Below are 24115 nucleotides of genomic sequence, written 5' to 3'. Positions count from 1 at the left end.
AGGAACCCAAGTCTGTGCCTGTGGGTCTTTCCATTCCTGCCTCTGCCTCCATCTCCACCATTATCCCCCACCCAGACCATGAGCAACCCTGCCTCTTTACACTTGAACACAAGTGTATATACAAACTTGCAGTATTGATCGTTTTTATTCAATGTATATCCAGTTTGCCCAGATAGATGGAAAACTACCTAAGGGTAGGTGCCGTGTCTCCCATATCTTGGAAACCCCATCTCTCAGTAATTATTTCAAAAAGGTAGAACGATGTTAAAATATTTATAGTACCTACTGTACGTGCCCACACACTCTCTTTTTCTGTAAAAGAGCATCTAGTTTGCCATGTCTGAATCAGCGAACAACTTATTCATTAGCAAATGTGGACAATGCCTCATTAGAATCTTTGTGTTAGGAAACCCGAGTTGGAAGGGATTCCAGGACAGTTGCTTTACCCTTGTTCCCATGAAATCTTAGAGCTCATAGACTGTGTTTTCTGTCCTCCTACATTTATTTCTAAGAATCTAAGAAATTTATGAGGACACTTTCTCAACTCATCTGGGAAAAGTCAGGGAGGGCCATGTCGAGCAACAGAGGACAAAACTCTTATAGTCTGTTGGGAAGGTGCCAAAGAAAATCAGATAACAGATGAAATGAGTTTTGTCAGCCACCCCACTGGTTTCAGGGAACACCGCTCACTGCCGCCTCCGTGAAATGAGTCACCCCTCGCAGAACCCACACTGCCTTACAGAAACCGAGGAGGAAGCATCACTCTGTCCTCCCACAAAAGGTGGGCTGGCTGAGGCATCGAAGCTTAAAGGGAGAGCTAGAGGTGGCACAGGTGAGGAGAGAACCAGGAAACAGCATGCATGGGAGGGGAGGAAAGGAGACACCAGGGGAGAGAAAAGCGAAGAACAGCCTGTGGAGATCCGCGTCAAGGGAACGAGTCAGTCACTGAAGTCTGAGCCTCACGTGACGAGGTCCAGGGACCAGTTTCTGCTGCTACTCCTCACAGCCAGGCTCCTCATTGCTGTCCTCTCCCAGAGGAAATTCCCTCATGTGCTTCTCGGCTGCGTGCATCCGGGTCTCCATGGGGCAGTCCTGGCTCAGAACTGCCTGCAGCAAGAGGCAGGAAGAGGAATCACTGCGCATCCTTCACCAGCTTCCCCATGCCCTTCCCCAACTAGCTCATCCAAGTCTAGTGCTGCACAGAAAAGACTGAAGAAACCAGCAAAGGACCCTTGCTCTGCTTCATGTATGTGCATAGGCCACCCAAGGGACCAAGGTGTAGTCACCCTAGTCAAGACAATCATCTGACATGCTTTTAATTGAATCCTTTCAGCAGTAGTACAGGCTATAGCAGGGAGCCAGCTGAAATGGGCACCACCTCCCATCAGACTTTCACGTCTTCTTTTGCTCCTTTAAGCATTCTCCGCATCCATCCCTAACCCACCCAGACCCTCAGGGTGCTCCTGCTGCGGTGAGAGGAAAGTATCTTATTAACTAAAATCACATGCTGTGGTTCTCTCCCCTGGGGTGTTTGTACTTTAAGAAATGACCTGGTAAGGACAATGACAGATGTGAGTGAATGAAGAATGAATGTGCCCAGTGGAATTCTGTCCATTTTGTGGGCATCATTTGGTAATTCAAACTTTGCTTGTAACTACAGCAAATATAGGATGCCTTTGATGATCCCTGACCCCAACACTTTACAAGCATCCCATTTTCCTTCTGTACTTAGGACCCTTCCTAACTGACCAGTGTAAGAGAGAAAGTGTAGAGAAGGGAAAATAAGGAAGGGCACAAAGGAAAGAGGGAGACGAAAGGGGCATCAGAAAACATGGCAAAGCAGAGAGCCTATCAAGGAGGGGGGAAATAAGAGCACGGGATATAAAGGGATGAGAGACATGGAAAGAAACAGAAGATTATTATTTTTTCAGCAGTAGTCAGAGCCCCTTACAAGCTTCTCCTCCTTGGCTGGGGGGCTCCTCAGGTAGTAGCAGAGAGGAGCGTAGATGATGTTGATGACCCCGATGATGACCATGAGCCAGGGGAAGCCAATGGCTTGCACGATGGCACCCCCAGTGGATGGGCCTGCGAGGAGTAAAGCAAATCTACACGTATTTATTGAGTCTTGGTCACAGGGAGGACACCATGCTAGGGGCAGCAGGTGACCCAGGGGATGTCCCAGGGTCAAATATCTGCAGAACCCTAGGAGAATCAGCCTCTTCTACCTGGTAACAGTAGATAAAGGGAGAGTGGGGTACCAGGTCCTGGTGCTCCCCTATCCCTCCACCAACATACCTATAGCAAAGCCCATGCAAAAAGCCACGTCAGCGATGGCATAGATACTCCCGTACACCGGGGCATGGCGCAGGTCCACCAGGTGTCCCATGATGGGCATCATAGAGGAATCCACCATGCCTGTGGTCAGAGCAAGCAGGACACCGCAGTCAGCTCTACCCACAGTCCCCCTCCCTGTTTGTGGCATCCCCCCTCCTCCCCCCCCCCTTTAGTCCACTGCCTTTGCCTGCTGTCTGTCCTCCCCTCAGAACTGACACCCATTCCTACCAGGAGTTATGAGCCCATCTCTCCATAACCCTGCCAGCCGCTCTCCTGCTTCTTCTGCCTTTCCATATACCCCCTCTGATCTGACCCAAAGCCAACGTTCAGGAGCTTCTTGTTACCTTTAAGGGCACTTCTTACCTATGGAAAAGCCAAGCCCTGCATTGGGGCCGATGAGACCAAAAATATTATGAGCCAGAGGAATCTGCAGCAGGAAAGGAAGAAGAGTCCATCAGGAGTCCAGCTGGGTCAGGTGGGAGCAGCACAAAAACAAAGAGTTTTCCTACAAAATGCGTCATCGACCAGGCGCTACGTGCCACAGACATTATCTCCGTGCATTCTTATACCTTCTGATGAAAAAGAATCTTTACTTCCGTCTAAAGATAGGAAGACTAGATTGGTGCCATTCGGGTTAAATGTCCTATCGAGAATTACAGAACGTAAGTGGTAAGATCAAGTGTGAACCTCAGATTTGACTCTATGAAACCATAACAATGGCCCTTTTCTGCTGCATGGACTCTTTCTTCCTCCCCTTCCTCTACCCCCTCCACCCAGACTCATACTTCCAGCCTCACTCTTCACTGAGTGGAGTTTCCTCTCTTTTCTATTTGCAACATCATCCAGAGGTTTTACTTAAACCCTAACTGGGAGCCAGTGGAGCAAGAAGACAAAAAAGAAATGCCAGCAACCAATTACCTATAAGCTAGCAGGGCAGGTGGCGTGCTTTGCATCGCCGCTTCAGCAAGCTTGTGAAACTCATTCTCTTGCCCTCCCCATCCATCCCCCACGGAAGCCTTCTTTTCCTCTTTTGCTGGTTCCTTACCTCCCTCCCTGAGCATCTGTCACCCAAACCTGCTATACCAGCACACTCACCCCTTAGAAGTTTCACATACCATTTAGATATTAGTGGCTATAAACAATTTTAGGGGTGAATCCTCAAGGGCTATTTCTATTTTATCACTAGTACTGGATAAAATTCACTGTGGGCTCACTGCATGCCAGACACGGCTGCAGCTGGTGTGGGTAACCCTGTGAGGTGCTCTCAGAATCCTCTTTACACAGGTGAAGATACTGAGTAAAGGGAGGTGACGTAGCAAGCTCAAAGTCACGCGAGGAGTAAGTGACAAAGTTGGAACTGAACACGGAGGTTGAGCTCCCAGTGAGGACATCCAGCCTTTCTTGAGCACTGTGTTCACTGCTTTACAGCCATCTTATCCTCCTTCAAGCCTACGAGGCAAGTGTGCTTCTTATCCTTATGGTGGAGAGGAGAAAATGAAGGCTCAGAGAGCTTGAAGGGGGCTCCTGGAAATGGAAGAGCCCTTCTTTCTTTCTTCCTCTACCAAACATTCTGGCGCTAGAGATGGAAGCACAGATAATGGTTCCCCTGGTGGCTTATGGGGTCCTGTCAGGGTGAGATGAGTAAATGAAGGCATAAAACACACCAGTTTACAGACCCCAGAAATAGATACCACATGTATTCCTTCATGTGCCCAACCATAATGCCTCAGACCTCTGTCTCCAGCTGCCCCACTGCCCTCTCCTTCTCCTTCCCCACCTCCTTTCAGTGGGATGACTGGTGGCATCTCCCCCAGTGCTAAATTCCTACCTACACAGAAACAGTCTTTCTGACAATCCTTGCCAAATCGACCCTCTGCTCATTTCAAAGGAAAGTGGTCCTTAAATGTCCGGGTTTCTCTCTCTCTCTCTCTCTCTCTCTCAACAAGCCCTTATTATACTTACACAAAGCAAGCTGGTACCTACTACCACCATCCCAATCAGGGAGCACAGCCACCTGGAAGAAAACAGCCATCATTAAATAGTGCAAAGGGGAGAGATCCCTTCCACCTGCCACCCCATCACCAACACGCAGGCCAGTCCTACCACCCCTACTTCCAGGAACCCCTTAGGATATGAGAAGATAAGCACATCTCTACAGGACCAGTTTATGCCCAGGTGAGCCCTTGCCCTGTCCCTTCCTGGCCCCTCACCTCTTCCCTGACTCCACACCTCTTTCCAGTAGAAGCAGATGAAGAGCAATGGGACATATTCTTCCTTCCCTTAGAAGAGGAAGCAGCTGACTCAGAAGGTACTTGCCCCGTGGGGATAATCCTCAAACTTAATTTCTGCTGTTTCCCGATTCAGCCTACCTCTCACCTATTCATATTTTATCTGGTCTTCAGGGTCCATCTCAAAAACCACAAAACATACCAAACTTCTTCCCTTCTCTGATTTCCTATGGCAATGGTTTTTAAATTTATTTTTAAAATCTTTGTGCTGAACTCCAATGGTAAAATTAAAGGTGTTCTCACTGTAGTGGAGGGACAGAAACCAGACTCATACCTCTTAGCCCCCAACCCTTTCCACTCAGTGGCCTCCGACGCAGACCTGTAGAGCTCCCTGGGGGTCCATGGAATATAGTTTGACAACCACTGCCCCAAGGTACTGCTTTCTTCATACCTGTTCTCTGTGGAATTATTTTCTCTCTTCAACTGGACAACAAACATCTGGATAGTAAAGGTTGTCTCTCATATATTCACTGCCTCTTCTATAGCAGCCAGCTCAGGACCATCCTTTCTCTATATTGCCCTTACCATCTACCCATCCCCATCCTCCCAGTGGGCAGTTTTTATCTGTGTGTACTTGTTCTCAAGTTTCAACCTCAGAGAAGCTATTATTCATCATCCCAGGTGCAGGGAACACCTCAGAAGACTCTCCCACCTGACTTTTCCCAGATCCCCAGGCTACATACCGACCCATCTTGTTGGCCAACACGCCGAAGAGGTTGGTGCCAATGAGGTAGGACACACTGGCAGGCAAGAAAGCTAGACCTGTGGAAAGACACAGGCCCTTACCTTAGAATGTACCCAGTTACTCTAAAACACCTTGTTTCTTACAGGACAGTGAAGTCCCCCTGTTACCTTCAAGGATCCCAAACCGCTTTGTTTTGTGGGTTGGAGGTCCTTGTGCAAACCCAGAGCAGATGACATAGGGCTCCACACTCTGCTTTCCTCAAGAGCAGGGCTGTGTTTAGCTTCAACACATTTAACGTGTTTTTAGCTCCCCTATTGGATTTCCTGATGAATGGCTTTGATGAGCCATTCTCATGTATAAAATACACGTGATTATCAGCATAAGAGCATGAGCTTTAGAGAAAGGCTTACATACCTCCTAGGAAGTAAAATCCTGCCTTGCTATTTACCTGCCCTTCTATTGCTGTGACAGTGACTTTTTTTTTTTGTTTTTTGGCCACACCTCAAGGCTTGCGGGATCTTAGTTCCCTGACCCGGGATTGAACCCATGCCCCCTGCAGTGGAAGCGCAGAGTCCTAAAAACAAAGCTGTGATTCTATCATACCAAATTACGCTAAGGAGCAAATTAGATAAATGTATGTAAAAGGATTTTGTAAACTGAAGCCCTTATCACACTGTTTGTTTGTGACAGTAGAGTCAGGTACCCTGGAACATGGGCTTTGGTGCTGAGTTCAAACTGTGGCTTGACCACTTTTTAGCTCTGTGACCATGGGGAATTTACCCTCTCTGAGTATCATTGATTTGTTCTTTCATTTATTCATTCATGTAGCATTTTAATGAGCATTTTAATGAGTTTTTACTATGTACCAGGTATTCTAGGGACCAGGGTCAGAAGGGTGAATAAAATAGACAAAATCCTGGCTTCCTGGGAGCTTACATTCCAAGGGGGGGAGATAGACAATAAACAAGTAAACAAATAAATGAAAAAGATAATTTTGACAAGTGATAAGTTCTGTGAAGAAAGTTTAATGTGGCAGTATGGAAGAGTGACCAGGAATAAGGGCTAACTTAGATTTAGGGGATCAGGGAAGGCTTCTTTGAGGAGGTAACATTTAAGCTGAGAACTGAATAACCAAGACAGAAGGTTTGTAGCAAGAAAAACAAACAAACAAAAACATTTAATGCAAATAGGAAGGCCCATTGAGTGGACAAGTCTAGAGTTCCGAGGAGAAATCCTACCCACAGACATAAGCGTTCTACTAATTGGTTTACCAATTAGTTCTTAAAGCCATGGGAATGGCTGGGATCACCCATGAAAGATCAGAGATAGAAGAATAGATATATCTATGGACTGAGCCTTCTGGGACTCCTACCTTTAAAAGTTAACAAACGAGGAGGAGATAGCAAAGGTGATAAGGAGTAGTCAATGAAGTAGGAGGAGACGGAATCCAGAAGGAAAAAGAAGAAGAAAAGAAAAGAAAAAAGAAGTTTGACCTCTGAAGGAGCTGGGATGTTCCAACCATAAAGAGAAGGCAGTGGATGTACGCACAGATATGGGGAAGTAAGTATATGTAGTGATGAGAACATGCAAGGTCCCTTCTTGTTGCTTCTGTTTTCTCAATGACTGGGAGTTGAGGATGATGAAGGTGAAGGGATGAGGGTGTGTAGGAGGTTTGAATGGAGAAGTGTAAACCAGTCCTTTTGGAAAGTAGGAAGAACATAACTAGGGGCTTAAAGAAAGATTGTTGGACAGTATGAAAACCCACTTTAGATTTGTGGCCATAAGTATAAGGTGAGACCAACAGCCTACCTAGTGTGTGTTTTCCTACAGCCCCATGTCACTGCTCAGGTGCATGCAAGGAGTCGGCAACCAGATAGGCTTAACCAGAGTTAAGGCTTCCCATGTGACAACCCCAGAGGGAGCGGGTGGGGCAAAGAAATTAACGATGCTTTCAAAGGAGTGACATTAATGATGGACGTGGATTCATCACGATGGACTCCAAGCTGAGTAAAGAAAGAAGACAGGACATGAGTAGTGAGGGAAACAGAGAAAGAATTGAATGGACTGGTGATCCCAGTGTAGCCAAAATGTGTTAATATAGGGGTATTAGAATACCTGAGCAGGGAATATGTAAGGTGATAACTGCACCGCTTGGAAGTGAAATTTCAGAGAAGCTACGATTAATGGTGAGGTCAAGGTCAATATTATATAAAGGTTTGATTGGTTAAGGTGGAGAGGAGAAGAAGATCATTGCAAGAGAGTAGATTAAGGAATAAGCCAAGATGTTGGTAAGGTTATCCACCCGGATATGGAAGTCACCAAAAGTGGTGACAGGAATAAAGGTGAAATGAATATAAGCCAGGTGTTGGTGGATTTAATGAATGAGACGGGATAACTCAGGGGTCAGTAGATAACTGCAATAAAGAAGGGTGGGGTGGTATAATCTAACGACACGATTTTCATGGGAGTCAGGGCCTTTGAAGGGGAATGAAGAAGAAATGATTCAGAAGCAGCAAAAGAAAGCAAAGCCTAAAGGAACATGAACTTCCATCAAGAAGGCTGTGGGAAAATGGTGTTCTCAGAAAACATTCGGGTCTCAGGGCAAGAAGATGAAAGAAGTGTTCAGAGAAAAGAGGCTGAGGGCATAGGGACACTTGTTGATGGCAGGGACTTCCACAAGACCCAGGATTTGGGAGGGTAATGGGAAATTGGGTCAGATTAAGAAATCTCTAAAATATGGGAATAATAATAATTGGTACCAGATAGGCTGGTTATAAGGCTTAATTGAGATAATGCAAAGCGACCATTTTGCAAGGCGCCTGGCACAGAATAAGTGCTCTCTGAGCATCGGCCTTAACTATTATCATCATAACCAGGGAGTAACAGGGTCAGGACTTGAACCCAGACCTTCTCCCTCCACCTCCAGGTGTTTCCACCACCCCACCAGCAGTGTGGCAGCACAGATGGCTCTGGCATAAAGAACTGCATGGAATGAGTGGTGTGAGTTTCCTTGGGTCTCACCAGCTCTCTCTGCCTCTCTGTATGGAGAGGAAACAGTGCTGCCTAATAGAAACTGTCATGATGATTACAATTAAACCCAGAGTCAACAATTCACCAGTTACTGGCTGAGGTCTTGTTTGCTTTTAATATTCTCTTCTGTGGGCTGGAGGTGAAACACACCTTAGTGTGTTTGTCTAGTCTATCTGTACAGGTGGCAATCTGTTTCAAACTGTAACCATGTGTTTCTGTTTAATTGCTTTTAAAAAATGTAATAGTATAGCTACTCAATTGCCTACCTGGTATCTGGAAATGGGCACCTGTACCAAGCCCACAGGCCTCCTAGATACATCTCCTTGACATCATTTTAAGTGATGTGGGATTTCCTGAATGAGATTTTCCTCAGTCAGTGTGGCTTGTTCTTTAGGATCTGAGTATAGCTTGCAATTCAGTAGCATTTTGTGCAAAAGAGGTGTTCCAGACTATATGTCTACAGGCACATATATATTTCACAGCATATCTTCAAGGGGTGGGGAATTACACAGAGCTGTGACTGTCAAAGTGATTTCTTGACTATATCCTCTATTCCAGGCACTGTGCTAATGCCTTTAGAATGCAAAGATCTATTTAACCCTGAAAACAACCAGAAAAGTGCCTCCGTTTTTACAAATGAAAAAAAGTGGGCTTTGAAGACGTTAAGTAACTTATCCAAGGACACAACCCATAAGTGGCTGGGTCAGGATTTCAACCCAGGTGGGCTTGTTTCCAAAGCCTGAGCTCTTTCCACTGGGTGAGTGTCACGGGCACACAACGGGCCACTTGGAGAATGTTCAGTCACACACTGCAAATTGTTCCTCCCAACAACTTGGAGAGAGTTCTGCGTTGAAAGCAATATTTTTCGGTGTGGTCGCTGACGCCATATCAGCCTCACTGGGAAACTCACCAGGAATGCAAATTTGTTTCTGCTGAATTGCTGGATGGGGCCTCGCAATCTGAATTTTAACACACTCTCCAGGTGAGAACATTTGAAGTTAGACTTACAGATGCAGAGGGCACTGAGAAAAGTTGTAAGGGATGGCGGAGGACAAGGCCTTCTCAGTCTCACTTACTCTCCTGAGGGCTTTCTACCGCAGCCTCGCCTGCACAAGGCACTGGGTGGCACCAGGCCTGTGAGTTTCCTTGTGACTCACCAGCCTCTCTCTGCTTCTCTGTACCCTGACAGGAAACAGTGCCGCCTAACAGAATCTGTCAGGATGTTTACAATTAAACCCAAAGTCAGCAATTCACCAGTTACTGGCTGATAGCTGGTTTGCTTTTAATATTTCTGCGGGGCGAAGAAGGGCTGGAGAGAGGCCGTTCTGAGCCAAGGTTGGTTGCCCCTCTGCCCCAAGAGCCTGAGCGGCTAGAGCCTTGAGGCAGGGGATGTTTATTTGCACCAAGCACCAACTAACTCAATTAACTGTCATGGTCAGAGGCAGCTGCTGCCCAGAAAAATTCAATTTAGGGCTACAAGCGCAGCTGGGAGCCTTGCTTAGCCTGGTCCCCTAAAAAATTAGATTTAGTGCTTTTCATTGTATATTAAGCTGTTATCAGGTTCTTGTCAGTTTCCCCTCTGGCCACTTAAGCCTCTCCTCCCTGCAGTGACTGAGCCATTTGCACGTGACCCTCTCTGTCCCCTTTCCTCAGGCTTCCTGGAAAGGTCCAGAGCCTGCTCTCTAAGCTCAGATGGGTCATGAGGACATCTCTCCATGGAGCAGAGGAGGCCAGAGGCCTCCCTCACAGAACAATATACTCCATTAGCACCTTTTTAGAGGTAAAAAGATAGCAAAAGGGTAATCTGGGGGACAGGGAGTGGGAAAGAAGAACGTATCAGTTTTGGTAACAGTGGTGCCTTGTTAATGTTCTACGGATGCAAAGCTTTGCCACAGATTATGTCATTTGTTCCTCAGATTTACCCTCTGAACTAGATAGTATCCTGATATCCATTTTAGAGATGAGAGAAGTGGTGCTCAGAAAGTTGTGATTTTCACAAGTGTGCACAGCAACTCAATGGGGCAGAAATAAAAACCCAAGGTCTTTAGACTAGAAGTTATTCATCCACCCAGCTAGGTATGTTGCCCCTCCATCACCTATCAACACCCCCCCAACCCTGCCCTTCTCAGCCTGCTTCTCATTTTCTTCTTCTTCTCCGTTTTTTTTTTTTTTTTTTAAGTTGAGAGTTATGTTTTATTGGACAGACATTTTTAGGACTTCAAGCCCAGGAGGCAGCCTCTCAAGTAACCCTGAGAGAACTGGTCCTTGGCCTGCCTCTTGAAGGGACTGCCCACTAAATCAGGCTTGATTCACAGGTGTGGGCAGGGAAGGTAATTCTGTGAAGGAAGCACACTGTCCTTCTGTGACTCTGAAGACCTGGCCCTGATGATGCTTGCCGATTACCTGAGAAAGGGCCCATAGCACGCCTCTCTGCCCAAGCCCGAGTTGGGGACTGAGGTCACTTACCTAGCTGCCACTCAGGGGCACACATGGTCTGCATCATCCAGATGGGCAGTGTGGGCTCGAGCATGGCCACCCCCATGTTGGCAAAGCAGAGGGACCCTGGGGAGATGGTTCAGTGAGCCCCCAAGGCTGCCCTGAAGCTCAGACTCTCCCAGCCCAAAGGGAGGCAACGTCAGCTTACCTGCAGCCACCAGGATAAATGGGTCTCTGACAAGTGTGAGGAGAGGAGTCCCCTTGGCACTCTGAGAACATGGGCAACAAAAAACTTCCATTTGTACCGTGTATACATCTCTCCTGTTTTCACAGAATCTGAGAGCGTGCAGGAAGGACCTCAGAGACCATCTACGTCAGCTCCCTTACTGGAGAGACCAGACACCCACGTCATAGAAGAGGAGGTGACTTGCCCAATGTCACAGAGTGAGCTGGTGGCCGCACAGCCCCCGTGTGCAAGGCAGTCACAAAGAGTAGGACAACATATTCCAGACATGATTCCTGCCTTTGAGTGACCATCAACCAGATCAGAGTGGATTGTCAGCAAGGCCAACGTTGGACAACAGGTGTCTGGACTCCTGGCCTCGGGCCTCTCCACTAGATCTTGCCAGCACCAATATTCATCCAGGAAGGACCACAGGCAGAGTGCTGAACCCCAAAGGTGAGCCTAGAGGTAACAACTCAGAAAGCTGCTCAAGCTTCCTGAATGCTTTGTTTTGAACGTGTGGAGCCATACCGGACTGGTGTGGCCGAAGGAGCCTGAACATCTAGATTAAAATGCCAGCCTAAATGTCCAATTATAACATCCCGCACCCCTCAAAAAACTTCATTCCAGATAAACCTAGCATCTACCTTCCTTCTATGCATACAAGCAGGCCCTCAGTTGTCATGGTTATCTTTACCTAAACTCCCTTCCTTCTCCTTTGCATAGATCCAAACCTCACCCATTCATCAAGGTCAAGCTTAAATGGCTCCTTCTTATCCAGTGTTCCCTGACTCAGGAGCTGGAACTTCTCTCTCTTTCAAATTTCCTGAGTACTGTGTCCTAATCTCTGGTGTTTACCACGTTCTATCTTGTAATAGATTTAATAGTTTTGATATGATAACCCTCTCTGCATCCACACAGGGTGGATTGCAATATTCAGAGATACTAAAACTAAAAAGATCATGGCCTATCCCATATATAATTCAAGTAAAGAGACAGATCTAAATCATAAAATGTACATAAAGAAGTCCAATAAACCCTTTGACCCAACAATTTCACTTTTATTTGTTTTTGTTTTTGGCTGCACCATGTGGCTTGTGGGATCTTAGTTCTCTGACCAGGGATTGAACCCGGGCCCTCGGCAGTGAAAGTGTGGAGTCTCAACCACTGGACTGCCAGGGGATTCCTGACAATTTCACTTTTAGAAATCTACTCTAAAGATTACCGCCAACTCTATAACAATGCCTATACACAAGGTTATTCATTGCAGCACTATTTGTAGCTGCAAAATACTGGAAACTACCTAAATGCCCAAATATAGAAGAATGAAAAAAATATCGAACTGGTATGCCAGCCAGAAAAAAAAAAAAATACTTTTTTGAATACATAGAACATTACCATCTAAAAATCAAAATTATTCAAAAAGGTACTAAAGGAAAATCACTCCTCTACTTACAACACTTCTGATACCAAATGGGTGTGCTTTTTTCACACCAAGCAATTCTCCAATTCTCTGTGAACCAACTGGGTGTCCCTAAAGTTTAATTCAATTCTAGCACTAATTACTTGGAGCTAGCACAGACCCCACAAGATTGCCCCCCACTTCAGACACCAATCACAAGTAGTGCGCCCCTACGATACCAACACTACCATCTGACTTGGCTACAAAATCAAGGTCCTTAGATCAAACATTCCCATATTGTCTGTATTCTCTTATCTTTCTTCATGACTTGGTATAGATTTCCCAGAGCCATCTCTGTCTTAGAGTCAGACAGATACCAACTCTGATATTTAACTGCTACAGAATGACAGTCTGTAAGTATGCTTTGGGGGTAGAGATTGTTTGGATGGCCTCCAAGGTCTTCTTTAGCTCTGAGATATTATAACTATAAATACTCAGGTCCCAATGTCATTGTCTTCCTGGTTCTGAGTTATTATACATAACTCAGTAAGGTTTCTTTGATTCTTTATAAGGCCCTTCCTCCATCTTGGTCCAACATCAAGCCAGACTCCTTCCCCATCCCTCATGCTATCCTAAACGTGACCCTATTGGGAATCCAGTACAGTTCTTGCTTTCTCCAGCTCCACTCCCCTTTCTTCTTATGGTTTGACACGGATGGTCTAGGCAGGCCTGGGTCACTGCACCTATCCATTCTATCACTCTCTTGGCAATGGAACTTGGTATCCACTTACCTCAGGAGAGACTTTGGAAGGCTGTAGGATGCAAAGCTGGAGTGCTAAGAAACGAAGAGGGAGTGAGAAATAGTTCAGTGTGTCCACTTATTAGATGGAGGATCCAATAACAGCCACCCTACCTCTTGCAGATCTAATTCCCTGAGCTTCCTCCCTCTCTCTTATGATGGGGCAGTCCTTGATCCACCCAAATATGTCAACATGGACACCATAGCGTAATGCATTCCCAACCTGACCTGGGCTCTCGCCTGCCTGGTGGCCTCTTATGGTGACTTACCTCCATCCAGTAGTGCCAGGGAGGCCAAGATGAGGAAGGGTACAGTCTTACCCCAAAATACATATGTCACACTTCCAAACGGAGCACCCACTAGAAAAGCAAAACAGGCATGGATTCCAGCCAGCATGACTTGTCCTCCTATACCCAGTGAGCATTTCCTGATGGCCTGCTAGGGGCTGAGCTCCACATGAGGACACGAGGTTTTGAGGATTCAGAGATGAAGAAGACCCACTTCCAAGGGGCTCACTTTCTAGTGGAAGAAATGTGTGTGTGGGCGTGGGGGGACCCAAATAATTAGAACATGGTGAAAAGTAAATGTTCCATCCACAAAATGTTACGTAATCACAGTAGAGTGAGTTCAGGTGGCCACAGGGGCTTTGTCAACTGGGTAATAATACTTGTGGGGAAGAAGCATGTGTGAAGAACACAGAGGTGTCAGAAAAGAGAGTGTGGATAGAGCAGAAATAGAAGAAAGTCCCTGTTACTAGAATAGGAGTATTTGGGAGATGAGAAGAGGTGGGGAAGGTTGAGACCAAATAGCCAAGGGCCCTGCATATCCAGATAAAGCATGTACTTGGCCTTGTGGGCTAGGGAGAAAGACCAGTGCTTTTTGGCAGGGAAGAAACACCAGCTCTGGTCATAGGAAGCTCCTTTTGGGCAGAACCTTGGAGGAAGGAGACAACGTGCAGATCAGGCAGGAGGCTGGTGTCTTGTTCCAACTGAGACGTGATGAGGTGCTGGCTTTGAGCAAGTGGCTGAGGAGGGTTTAACAGGCTTATTCATTTGGGAGTGAGAGGTGATAAAGGGGACGAGGATGCACCAAAGTGTTAGCCTGGGTGTTTGGGGAGGTGGATACTAACAAAGAGCAGGGCTTTGCTTCCCTCTCCTCACTGTGGTGGTAGAGAGCAGGGAAGAGATTTTTGGTGTTTTCTTCTCAATTAGCTAGAAAATTCCTAGAGGGCAGGAAGCACGTCTGAGGCGTCTGACCTACATCCCCTCTGTGTCAGCATTGTGCTTGGCACACAATACGTACTCAGTAAAAGTCTGTGGCTTGTGGGACTAGTCAGTTAAACCAGACTTTGGATGAACCTCAAAGAAAGCATAAACTTATGGTTTGGAGCTTGGGATTCAATCCCAGAAAATCTGAGTCTGTATCCTTGCTCTGGCATTTCCCGGCCATGTGACCTTGGATGGCTATGAACGTTTCTTATCCTCATCTGTGTAATGGGGATGATCATTCCTCTTTTACAGTGTGGTAGTGAGGAATAAAAGAGATTATGTATATATTTAGCACAGAACCTGACAAAGAGCGTGTTCTCATGTTGAAAGCACTGGCCACGTATGGAAGCAGAGGTAAGGCGGTGGCTGCTAACATGCAGATATTCACGCCCTTGAATAGAGTAGGTTTCTGGACCATTCCCAGGCCCTTATGGGCTGCTCAGCTCCCCAAGGGGAAAGAGATTCTGCTTTTCCTGGGCAGAATTTCAGGACTCAAAACATGGTGGGACAGAGAAGGAAGAAAAATGCTGTCTTCCATGACCTTAGAAACACCTGCCTCCTGGGGCTGTCTTCGGAGAATCTGCTGTAGCTCATCCTCCTGAACCCAGACCTGGGGCCAGTGCCACTTACCTAGCACTCCCAAGGCCAGGCCCCCCAAGGCAATTCCCATGGCCTGCCCTCTCTCACAGTCATCAGTGTAGACACTTGCCAGCATCCCAAGACCTGAAAGGAGAGAGGCAGGTAGAATTAGCCTAGTCTTTGCCTCTCTCACTGAGTCCTTGGTCTTGCCCCTATTATATCTTCAGGGGTCGTCTTAGCTAGAGTTTCAGTTTTGGGGGTTTTATAGAACCTAACCCATAGTATTTTGCAAATACTGCCTCCCACAGGTCCCCCAAATGCCTACCTTGCTCACTCCTTCCGTTCAGAATATCATTAGAAGTGCAAAAGTCTCTGGGAAGGGTAATGCAGAATACCATTGTCCAGTGATCCTGCATTTCACATTATTTTATCATTTCCTAGTACATTTCCCTGAATCCATGGATATGGAGCAGGTCAAGGAAGGGAAAAACCTATGGACACAGAGCACTGCTCTATTCAATGGGGATGCCCAAGGAAGAGTATAAAAGCACTTGGGAGAGAGTGTGGGCTGGGCTCTTATGCCCATTTACTCATGTGTAAAATGTCATAAAATCTCTGCTTCATAGGGTTACATTAAATATTGTATTTGATAGTACTTTGCAAACTGGGATGGTATTACCAACAGTATTAACTTTACTACTTCTATAAAATGGTAAGAGGGGGATAGAGAAAAGACCATAGAGTGGCATTAAATCAAAACCTGGCATACTTCACAGTTTTACCTTGGGCTTGGTCTGACCTGAGCTAGCAGCATCTAAATATCAAAGAAAATTATGTCACGCTTAGAGATTTATAGGCACTACCAGCAACTCTACAATTATCTTGTTTTTAATAAATCGCAATTTCCGCAACTATGCAGAGATACATATCACAATCTATGCAACAATCACAACTATGATGATATTTTCCTTAATTTCTTCATATAAATCTTATAGGGTCTGATGGTAGTAAGAGATGGTGAGAGATGTGTGTGTGTGTGTGTGTGTGTGTGTGTGTGTGTGTGTGTGTAAGATGTCGGCGTTACCTGCAACAGATGAAAATGAAGATCCAATGCCTTGAAGAGTTCGGGCCACAAAGAGCAGGGTATAGGTACCAGAAAAAGCAAACACTGGGCAAAGAGAATAGCAAGAATGCTCCAGTTAGCAAAAGTGCCTTTGATTCCCTGGCCACCAGAAAATGGACTCACGATACTATAGACATGAGCCATTACGCGTATGTTTTAATAAAGCACGATCACTGCTCCCTGTTTTCAGAGTTGTCTTTCTAATCCTTCCCCCTTAATTAGGATTGCATTTTAACTGGCATGAAGACAGAGAAACCAAAGCATAAACTGATTCACCACACAGTGGCTGGAAGGCTGAGTGTCCACATTTCCTGCTTAAAACCCAACATCCTGTCCACTGGAGTCAGGGCTGTGCATGAAACCCAATGCCCTGGGCTGAGAACTGGTCCCTGGACCCTACTTCTGGATCCTCTATATGCAATACCCAGATTTGATCTTTGCCACTGTTGGGTCCCATTGGGTCATCTGGAGTGTGGGACAAAAGCTATGTGTACTTGAAGGACCGTTGGTACTGTGTAGAAAATAATATCTTCTAATCCAATCAGATCCTTCCCCTTATATTGGAGGATCTTTTAGCCAAATCAGATCAGTGAGTATTTATTAAGTAATACTGACCATGCAGCTATGCTGTACTCTGTAGCAGATGTGAGATAAAGAGAATATCCAGTTCATGCCCTTGAAGAGATTCAGTCTACTAGAGACTAACATACACGAAACTGAGAACCAAACAGGAATGTGTTATCAACAACTAAATTATAGGGCAGTGGTAGTAAGGTTGGTGGGTCCAGACATGTCTCATCTCCAATTCCAGGACAACACCACAGAAAGAGAGAAGACTCCCTCCCAAAGTGTCTGAATCGGCATAATCTGAATCCCTTTGCCCATTCATTAGATGTCTTTGGTTGTGTTTATAATCTCCCATTACTTCCCGACATGAGCACACCGTCTCCCAAACATGCAAATGATTGGTCTCTCCTGGGCCAGGCCTCCAATGCTTTCTCCCAGGCTTTCTGATTTCCACTCTGTTCAAGGTCTGCTACCCCTATGTCCTCTGAGAATGGTGTGACCAACTCATCTCTGTTGGACCAGGACCTTTGCGGTTTTAAAATCAAAAGTCTCGCATCCCAGGAAGCCCCTCAATCCCAGGCAAACTAGGATGGTTGATCTCCCTATTTAGGAAGACCAAAGTAATTTTTCACTTTGTGCCCCAACACGGGCCACCATTTAGCTCCTAATTACATTAAGCATGTTTCCCAGCTGGGGGTCCTTCGGGGGGGTGATGGGCATTAGCAACCTCATTTTAGTATTTAAAAACCCTGAAGGAATGCTACATAGGACCCCTAAACATCAAACGTTTGCTAGAGTTAGGCTAACTCAGTATAGCAACACTAGTTATGGCATGGAAACGATAATCATTATTTAATATATACAGTTCAGTAGTTAAGAAAAGCTTTCAAAACATGAGTTCTTGGACTTCCCTGGTGGCACAGTCGTTAAGAATCTGCCTGCTAATGCAAGGGACACGGGTTCGAGCCCTTGTCCGGGTAGATCCTACATGCCATGGAGAACTAAGCCCATGTGCCACAACTAATGAGCCTGTGCTCTAGAGCCCACGAGCCACACTACTGAGCCCACGTGCCACAACTACTGAAGCCCGCATACCTAGAGCCCATGCTCCACAAGAGAAGCCACCGCAATGAGAAGCCTGTGCACCGTAAGGAAGAGCAGCCCCCCTCACCACAGCTAGAGAAAGCCTGTGCGCAACAATGAAGACCCAACGCAGCCGAAAATAAATAAATTAATAAAAAAATATAATGTTTAAAAAAAAAATCAGTTCTTGACAGAGAATCAGGAAAGGACCTTATGCTAAAAAGTTTGGGATCCACTAGGACACTGCATTATCTTATTTTGCAGGGTGTTTGTCATGGCTCCCAGGCAAGCATTAAGAACCCCTGGGTAAACAGAGCCATGTCTTTTCATTCTTTATGTTCCCTCAGTGACTTTTCACCTCAGTGACTTTTCACCATCACCATCAAGGCATCATGTGTGTGTACCATAAAATTTTGTGACATGAACTATGCCTCATGTGATGAAATCGAGCGTCTTATTAGTTTTTAATTTACTGTTTGGCATAGGCTGAGCTCCTAGAAGTTCCATAAAGATTTCTAACTTTAATTTCTTCATTTTCTTTGGTTCAACTAGAATGTCGCAAGTAAGCTGAAGTTCTCAGACAGAACGTCACACATTGAGCTCCTGCACTTTGCACCTTCCAGCCCTGAATGCAACAAATTCCTGTTCAGTATCGGTTGACAGGAGTCAAGTCCTATGCTGGAAGGGAAGAAAATTTGAGAGAGAGCAATAGAAAAAGTAGAAAAGTAACAGAAAGGTAATAAGAAAAACAAGAGGGAGAAGGTATGTTATTCGGAGCAGAGAGGCAGCAGAGGCAGCAGGATGCCTTCCCCTTTATTAAACTCTCCCCCACCACTCCACATTCATTTTTTTCTTATTTTCTCAGGGTCAATTTCCAGATGTATTTTATTTCACTTACTGTTCTTATTCCATCTTTAGGGAACAGTTATCTGATACTGGGTAGACTATTTGTCTTTCTCTTTCTTGTTTCCTTAGCACATCTATTTTCCAAAGCTATAATCTTTAATGGCCTTCCTTGAAGGGAGTGAACTTTTACGGAATTTTCCAGTTGCTACTGCCCAATTTAGATTCTTTGTTAGTTGCCCTTTACCTTTACGTATCAAAATACGATGACCTCTTCTCCAAGATGGGAGGTTTGGGGCTTCCCTGGTGGCGCAGTGGTTAAGAATCTGCCTGCCAATGCAGGAGACATGGGTTCCAGCCCCAGTCCAGGAAGATCCCACATGCCACAGAGCAACTAAGCCCGTGCGCCACAACTACTGAGCCTGCGCTCTAGAGCCCGCGAGCCACAACTACTGAGCCCGTGTGCCGCAACTACTGAAGCTCCCGTGCCTAGAGACCGTGCTCCACAACAAGAGAAGACACCGCAGTGAGAAGCCTGCGCACCGCAACAAGGAGTAGCCCCAGCCCTCTGCAACTAGAGAAAGCCTGCGCGTGGCAACAAAGACCTGACGCAGCCAAAAATAGATAAATAAATTTATTTAAAAAAAAAAAGATGGGAGGTTTGTACTAAACTCATTCAACGGATTACTGATAGATACACACATACACATTACTGCATACAAATTAAAACAGCCTTCACAATTTTTCCAAGCTGAAGGAAGTGAAGTATCTGTTCTTTTATAGCATGATATACAAATGCCAACTGAGTTGCCTCTACTGCTCTAGTCCCCATAACGAAAACTGTAAAGCATTTAAATCAGTGTCATAGGTCACTTAGTCAGATGACTAATTAGCTCACTTGACCCTGCTCTCTTCCTGGTAATGCATGTGATAAAATCAAAGTTAATCAATGAAGTGAAGAAAAGAGGTAGCAAATTACTTACTAACTGTGGAGGTAAACATGATAACAAAGCCAGCAAACATGGGAATGTGATATCCAATCCTAAAAGGGAATTAAAAAAAGGTACGATTCCAATAGGCCTCTGTATACTTGCACTATATTTTTTCATGTAATTGGGAACAAAAATGCAGTTATTTGAGTGCATGGCAAAACATGTCTCCGAATGCAGGTACAGAGACGGAATATGACATGTGAATGCATATAAACAAACATGCAAATTTACCTGTTGGCCAGGGCCCAAATCCTCTTTTCCAGAAAAGATAAATAACCTAGTCAGAAGGCATATCTTTCTGAAACATGAGGATAATCCCAAACACAAGCACTAAGAAGCCAGTGCTCTATCCTGCAAGAGGCCTGTCTTATTTCTACCCTTACCCCGTTCAAGCCATGTTCCAGGGCACTGAAATAATACCAGTAGTATACTTCTGTTCCCTGGTTCTCTTCTTGGTACTCAATAGTCATTACATCACTAAGAAAATCTGAAGCCCAAGTCATTTTATCAATATCATGCTATCTTTCCCAAACAGCTGACCACCCTGGGGTGCAGACAAGTGAGTTTTCCCTTCTTTATCACCACCTTTATGATACCTCAGCCCATTCTCTTATTTCTGAGCCCCTGAGTACCCTGTGGGGCACTGTACCCCTTGAGATACCTGTTGGTGAGAGGCCCCACGAATGGGTTGACCAGAAGTTGCATCAGAGCCTTGGAAGCAAACAGAAGTCCAACCCATAGGTTCTCTTCCTTCAAGAACTCTGTGCCTTGAAAGCAGTTGTTTTCATGGGCTGGGATGGCTTCGGTGACCAGAGGGGGGACGGTGCCGGGAGTGTCAATTGTCCATGCTATGCCACTGCGTACACTTTCTTCGATAGCCAAGGTGTTGTTTTCAAAGAAGGAGAAGATGGTGGAAAAGGCAGAAGTGAGGGCAGGCTGGGAAGCCGTGGTGGGCCCAGGGTACACAGAAGTGTTGACTTTGAACTCTGTGGCATATAGGTAGGTGGGCACAATGGGCACTGAAAGTTAAGAAGAACAAGTAATGAGGGCTAAGGACAGACTGTCTTCTGACTGCTAGTCAGTTCAGGGACATTACCATGAGGTCCAGACTCATGCTCAGGAAGGCGTCCAAGTGACATGATCTGAAGCCTACTAGAAGACTGTGCCTGCCCGAGTTATCCTGTTAGCTCAAGTACCTGAATTCCAACCATCATACAATTGGTCCTCATTATTCATGGATTCCATATTGGCTAATTCGTCTACTGGCCAATGTTTGTAATCCGAAAAGTCAATGCTCACAAAGCCATCGTGGGTTTTCTCAGACATACATGCAGAGAGTGTGGAAAACAGAGTCACCAGATGCTCACTTTTGCAGCTGAGGTTGAACAAGGTGGGCTCTGCCTTCTTCTTTCACTCTCACACAGAGATGCAGAGCATGGGGCGGGGAAGGGCAGCAAGGTGCAAGAAACTCCAGCTCTAGGGCCAGTTGGGCACAGCCTGAATCCCAGCTCAGCACCTGTTAGTGGGGTCGCCTCAGGCAAGTCACTTAACACCTCTGAAGTTCGTTTTCTCTTTTGTAAAGAAAATACAATCTACCAGGATGTGTTGTTTTTAAGATTTAAGATTATAATCTATATGGTGTGCACACACACACATATGTATGGGGGGGGCGGGAGGGGCATGTGTGTGTGTGTGTATTTCCCCGAGGAGAAATTATTTAGTATAGACTAAATCCAGTGTTCACAGAAAATTTATAGAGCATAACACCATGAATAATAAGAACTGACTATATTGGATTTATCATTTGTTTCAGGAAGATTCTTGTTTAAAAGCATATATTTTATCCAGAAGGGGAAACCTGCTGGTTCCCATTTATATACCAGTACAACTGAATGTGAAAATGAATAGACTACCAACTAAAAAAGAAGGACTGGGAGGGAAAGAACCACAGGAAAGGTAGGTTTTGATAAGAAGTTGGATATCCATATAAAGTGTGTTATTTTGACAGAGCAGACAAAGGCAACATGGTGAGAAGGTGCTCACAATCCCAGAGGGCATTTGGAGTCATTAGCACCTTAGGAAGAGAGTATGGGGAGGAAGAAAAGTATTGCCAGTTCTGGCTCCGGGTCAGTCCCTTTGATTCGGTCAGATGCTCTCTGAACCTCCTTCTCTTTGAACCTCTGGGGTCTTTCAGCAAAGGTTGGCAAGCTTCAGACTCCATTTCCTGCCATTTCTTCTAATCCCCAGCAATCTTTCTTTGTGTTTTCAAGCACAAAAAGAAAAATTCTCCAGTCCATTCACTGCTGAATTCTAACAGGGTATGTGCTGTCCTCTGGGCACCAGAGCAAATTAACCCCCAGCGCCAAGCCCCCCAAACGTACCCACCACAGTGAGCAGCATGTTATCCAGGAGTAGAGCGACAAACACCACCAGCAACACCAGCTTCCGGGACTCTCTCCCCTTCTTCAGCAACCACTGAGGAGTGTCCAGAACCGCCCTGAGCATGGTGAGGGTGCCAGGGGTGGCTCCTCTGCCAGGTTTTTCGGGAGGATCTGGGAGAAATTCTGCCCAGACAAGTGAAACTCACTATTAAAATGAGAAGTACAAAGAGTTGCAAGTGATAGGATGGTCTTTGCTTGTTTGTTTGTTTATATTTTATTGAAGGACAGTTAATTTACAATGTTCTGTTGACTTCTGCTGTACAGCACAGTGATTCAGGTACACACATATATATATTCCTTTTCATACTCTTTTCCATTATGGTTTATCACAGGATATTGCATATAGTTCCCTGTGCTATACAGTAGGACCTTTTTGTTTATCCATCCTATATATACTAGTTTGCATCTGCTAACCCCAGACTCCCAGTGATAGGATGGTATCTGAACCTTTTCCATGCCTGTGTCTCTGTTACTCCTTATACATCTGAATAACTCTACCTCGTTCACAGAATGCCTTCCAAGGAAGCATTGCTGACCGGCTTTTTATATCTGAAATTCTACCTCACACATTAAGCAAGTTCTACAGAGATCACCTAGCTCTATATTTCTCAAACATCAGACATTTGCCCATCACCTCAGTAGTTTATGTCATATCTGAGGACTACCTGTATTGTTATTTACTTAATCTTTTCCTCTAAATCCACTCTTTTTAAAAACTGAAATACTATCATTTAAAAACATAACTTTATGTGCCATGCCAAAAAAATAACTGTCTATGTCTATGTACCACCCCAAAATAGCCCATGTGCCACAAGTGTTACCTGTGCTGCCCACTGAGAAACACTGACCTAGACCAAGCCTTTCATCTCACAGATGAGAAATCTGAGATTCAAGAAGCTAGGAGATGTGTCTCAGGTCCCACAATCAGTGTCAAACTAGAAGAAAATCCCAGTTTTTTTTTTAACTTGCAGGAATGTTCCCCACCATCTTCCCTTGCTCTATGGTACTAGAAACACACCTATTCTTTTGTTTAAGCTATAAACCCCTGCTCAGAACGGTGTGCTACTCTGTGTAAGTAAAATACTAACTTTGATGATTCGTTTTCTACTTAGGATTTCATGTCATCAGTCAGCATTAAGTCAGAGTACTTTGTTAAACTTCAGGTAATAACAGTTGCTGGGAAGAATTTCATTTTCTTTTATGTTGTTTCTGTTGTAGTATCAACAATTCCAATCTTATAAAGTTTACAATAGATTACTGTCATGAAACATATCAGGCTCTAAAAAAATGTATACCCTTTGATTTGGAACCTATCGTAAGGAAATAATCAGAAATGCAGCCAAAGATTTATGTGTAAAATTAATAACTGTTGAATTATTTATGTTAGTGATACATTTTAAATGTATCATAAAAATGATACATTTTAATAGTGGAATATAAGTAGCTCTTAAAAACAATGTTTTCAAATAATTTTGATGACTTAGAAAATACTCAATATGTTAAGAAAAAAATGATATTAGATTGTATCTACAGCTTGACCTCAATTATATAAAAAATAAATATATGTGCACCATTTTAAAAGACTAGACTAGAAAGGTACACCCACAAGTGTCAGCTATTATAATCAATGACAAATTATCTTCTTTTTCCTTTTCTGTAATTTTGAGTTATTGTATAATTATTCTATAATTAACTACTTTCATAATACAGAAACTAAATAATTTTAAATGATTATCATTGGGGTTCAATATCAGCCTCAAATGTTGGAAGTATCCTAGCACTGAGCTACTCTGTTGTAAGGCAAGGGCTGGAAGAAGGACACCATCCACACTACAGTTGCAAGTGACCAAGGGGTGCCCATGGAACCAAACTTCCAGATCAGTTTTAACCAGAAAATGCATGAAAATCATTTAAGGCCCTTCATTTCTCTGTATATAAGGAAAAGCTATATCTAAATACAAACTGAGTTAGGATATATAAGAAATGCACACATAAGAATATAAGAAGAGATTAAAAGAAGAG

The 24115-nt window shown here is 44.7% G+C and overlaps 1 protein-coding gene across 2 annotated transcripts; it reads right to left on the bottom strand.

Moving 5' to 3' along the window:
* Positions 1-993: 993 nt before the first annotated feature.
* On the bottom strand, positions 994-22157 carry SLC18A1 (solute carrier family 18 member A1). 2 transcript variants are annotated; one of them, XM_065878904.1, is made up of 15 exons: positions 22034-22157; positions 20314-20671; positions 19644-19702; positions 16129-16212; positions 15096-15188; positions 13467-13556; positions 13190-13233; positions 10982-11042; positions 10804-10899; positions 5306-5384; positions 4297-4348; positions 2698-2761; positions 2296-2415; positions 1952-2085; positions 994-1107 (listed from the first exon to the last, which is right to left on the bottom strand). In XM_065878904.1, the coding sequence occupies exons 1-15, from the start codon at positions 22155-22157 to the stop codon at positions 994-996; spliced, it is 1572 nt and encodes a 523-aa protein (XP_065734976.1). The 2 variants fall into 2 exon arrangements, with proteins under 2 accessions (XP_065734976.1, XP_065734977.1); XM_065878905.1 differs by lacking the exon at positions 10804-10899.
* Between the last annotated feature and the right edge of the window lie 1958 nt (positions 22158-24115).

This window comes from Phocoena phocoena, chromosome 6 (genome assembly GCF_963924675.1).
Source record: "Phocoena phocoena chromosome 6, mPhoPho1.1, whole genome shotgun sequence".
Taxonomy (NCBI): domain Eukaryota; kingdom Metazoa; phylum Chordata; class Mammalia; order Artiodactyla; family Phocoenidae; genus Phocoena; species Phocoena phocoena.
Note: the sequence above shows the minus strand (reverse complement) of the source record. Positions and strands in the feature narration are given on the sequence as shown.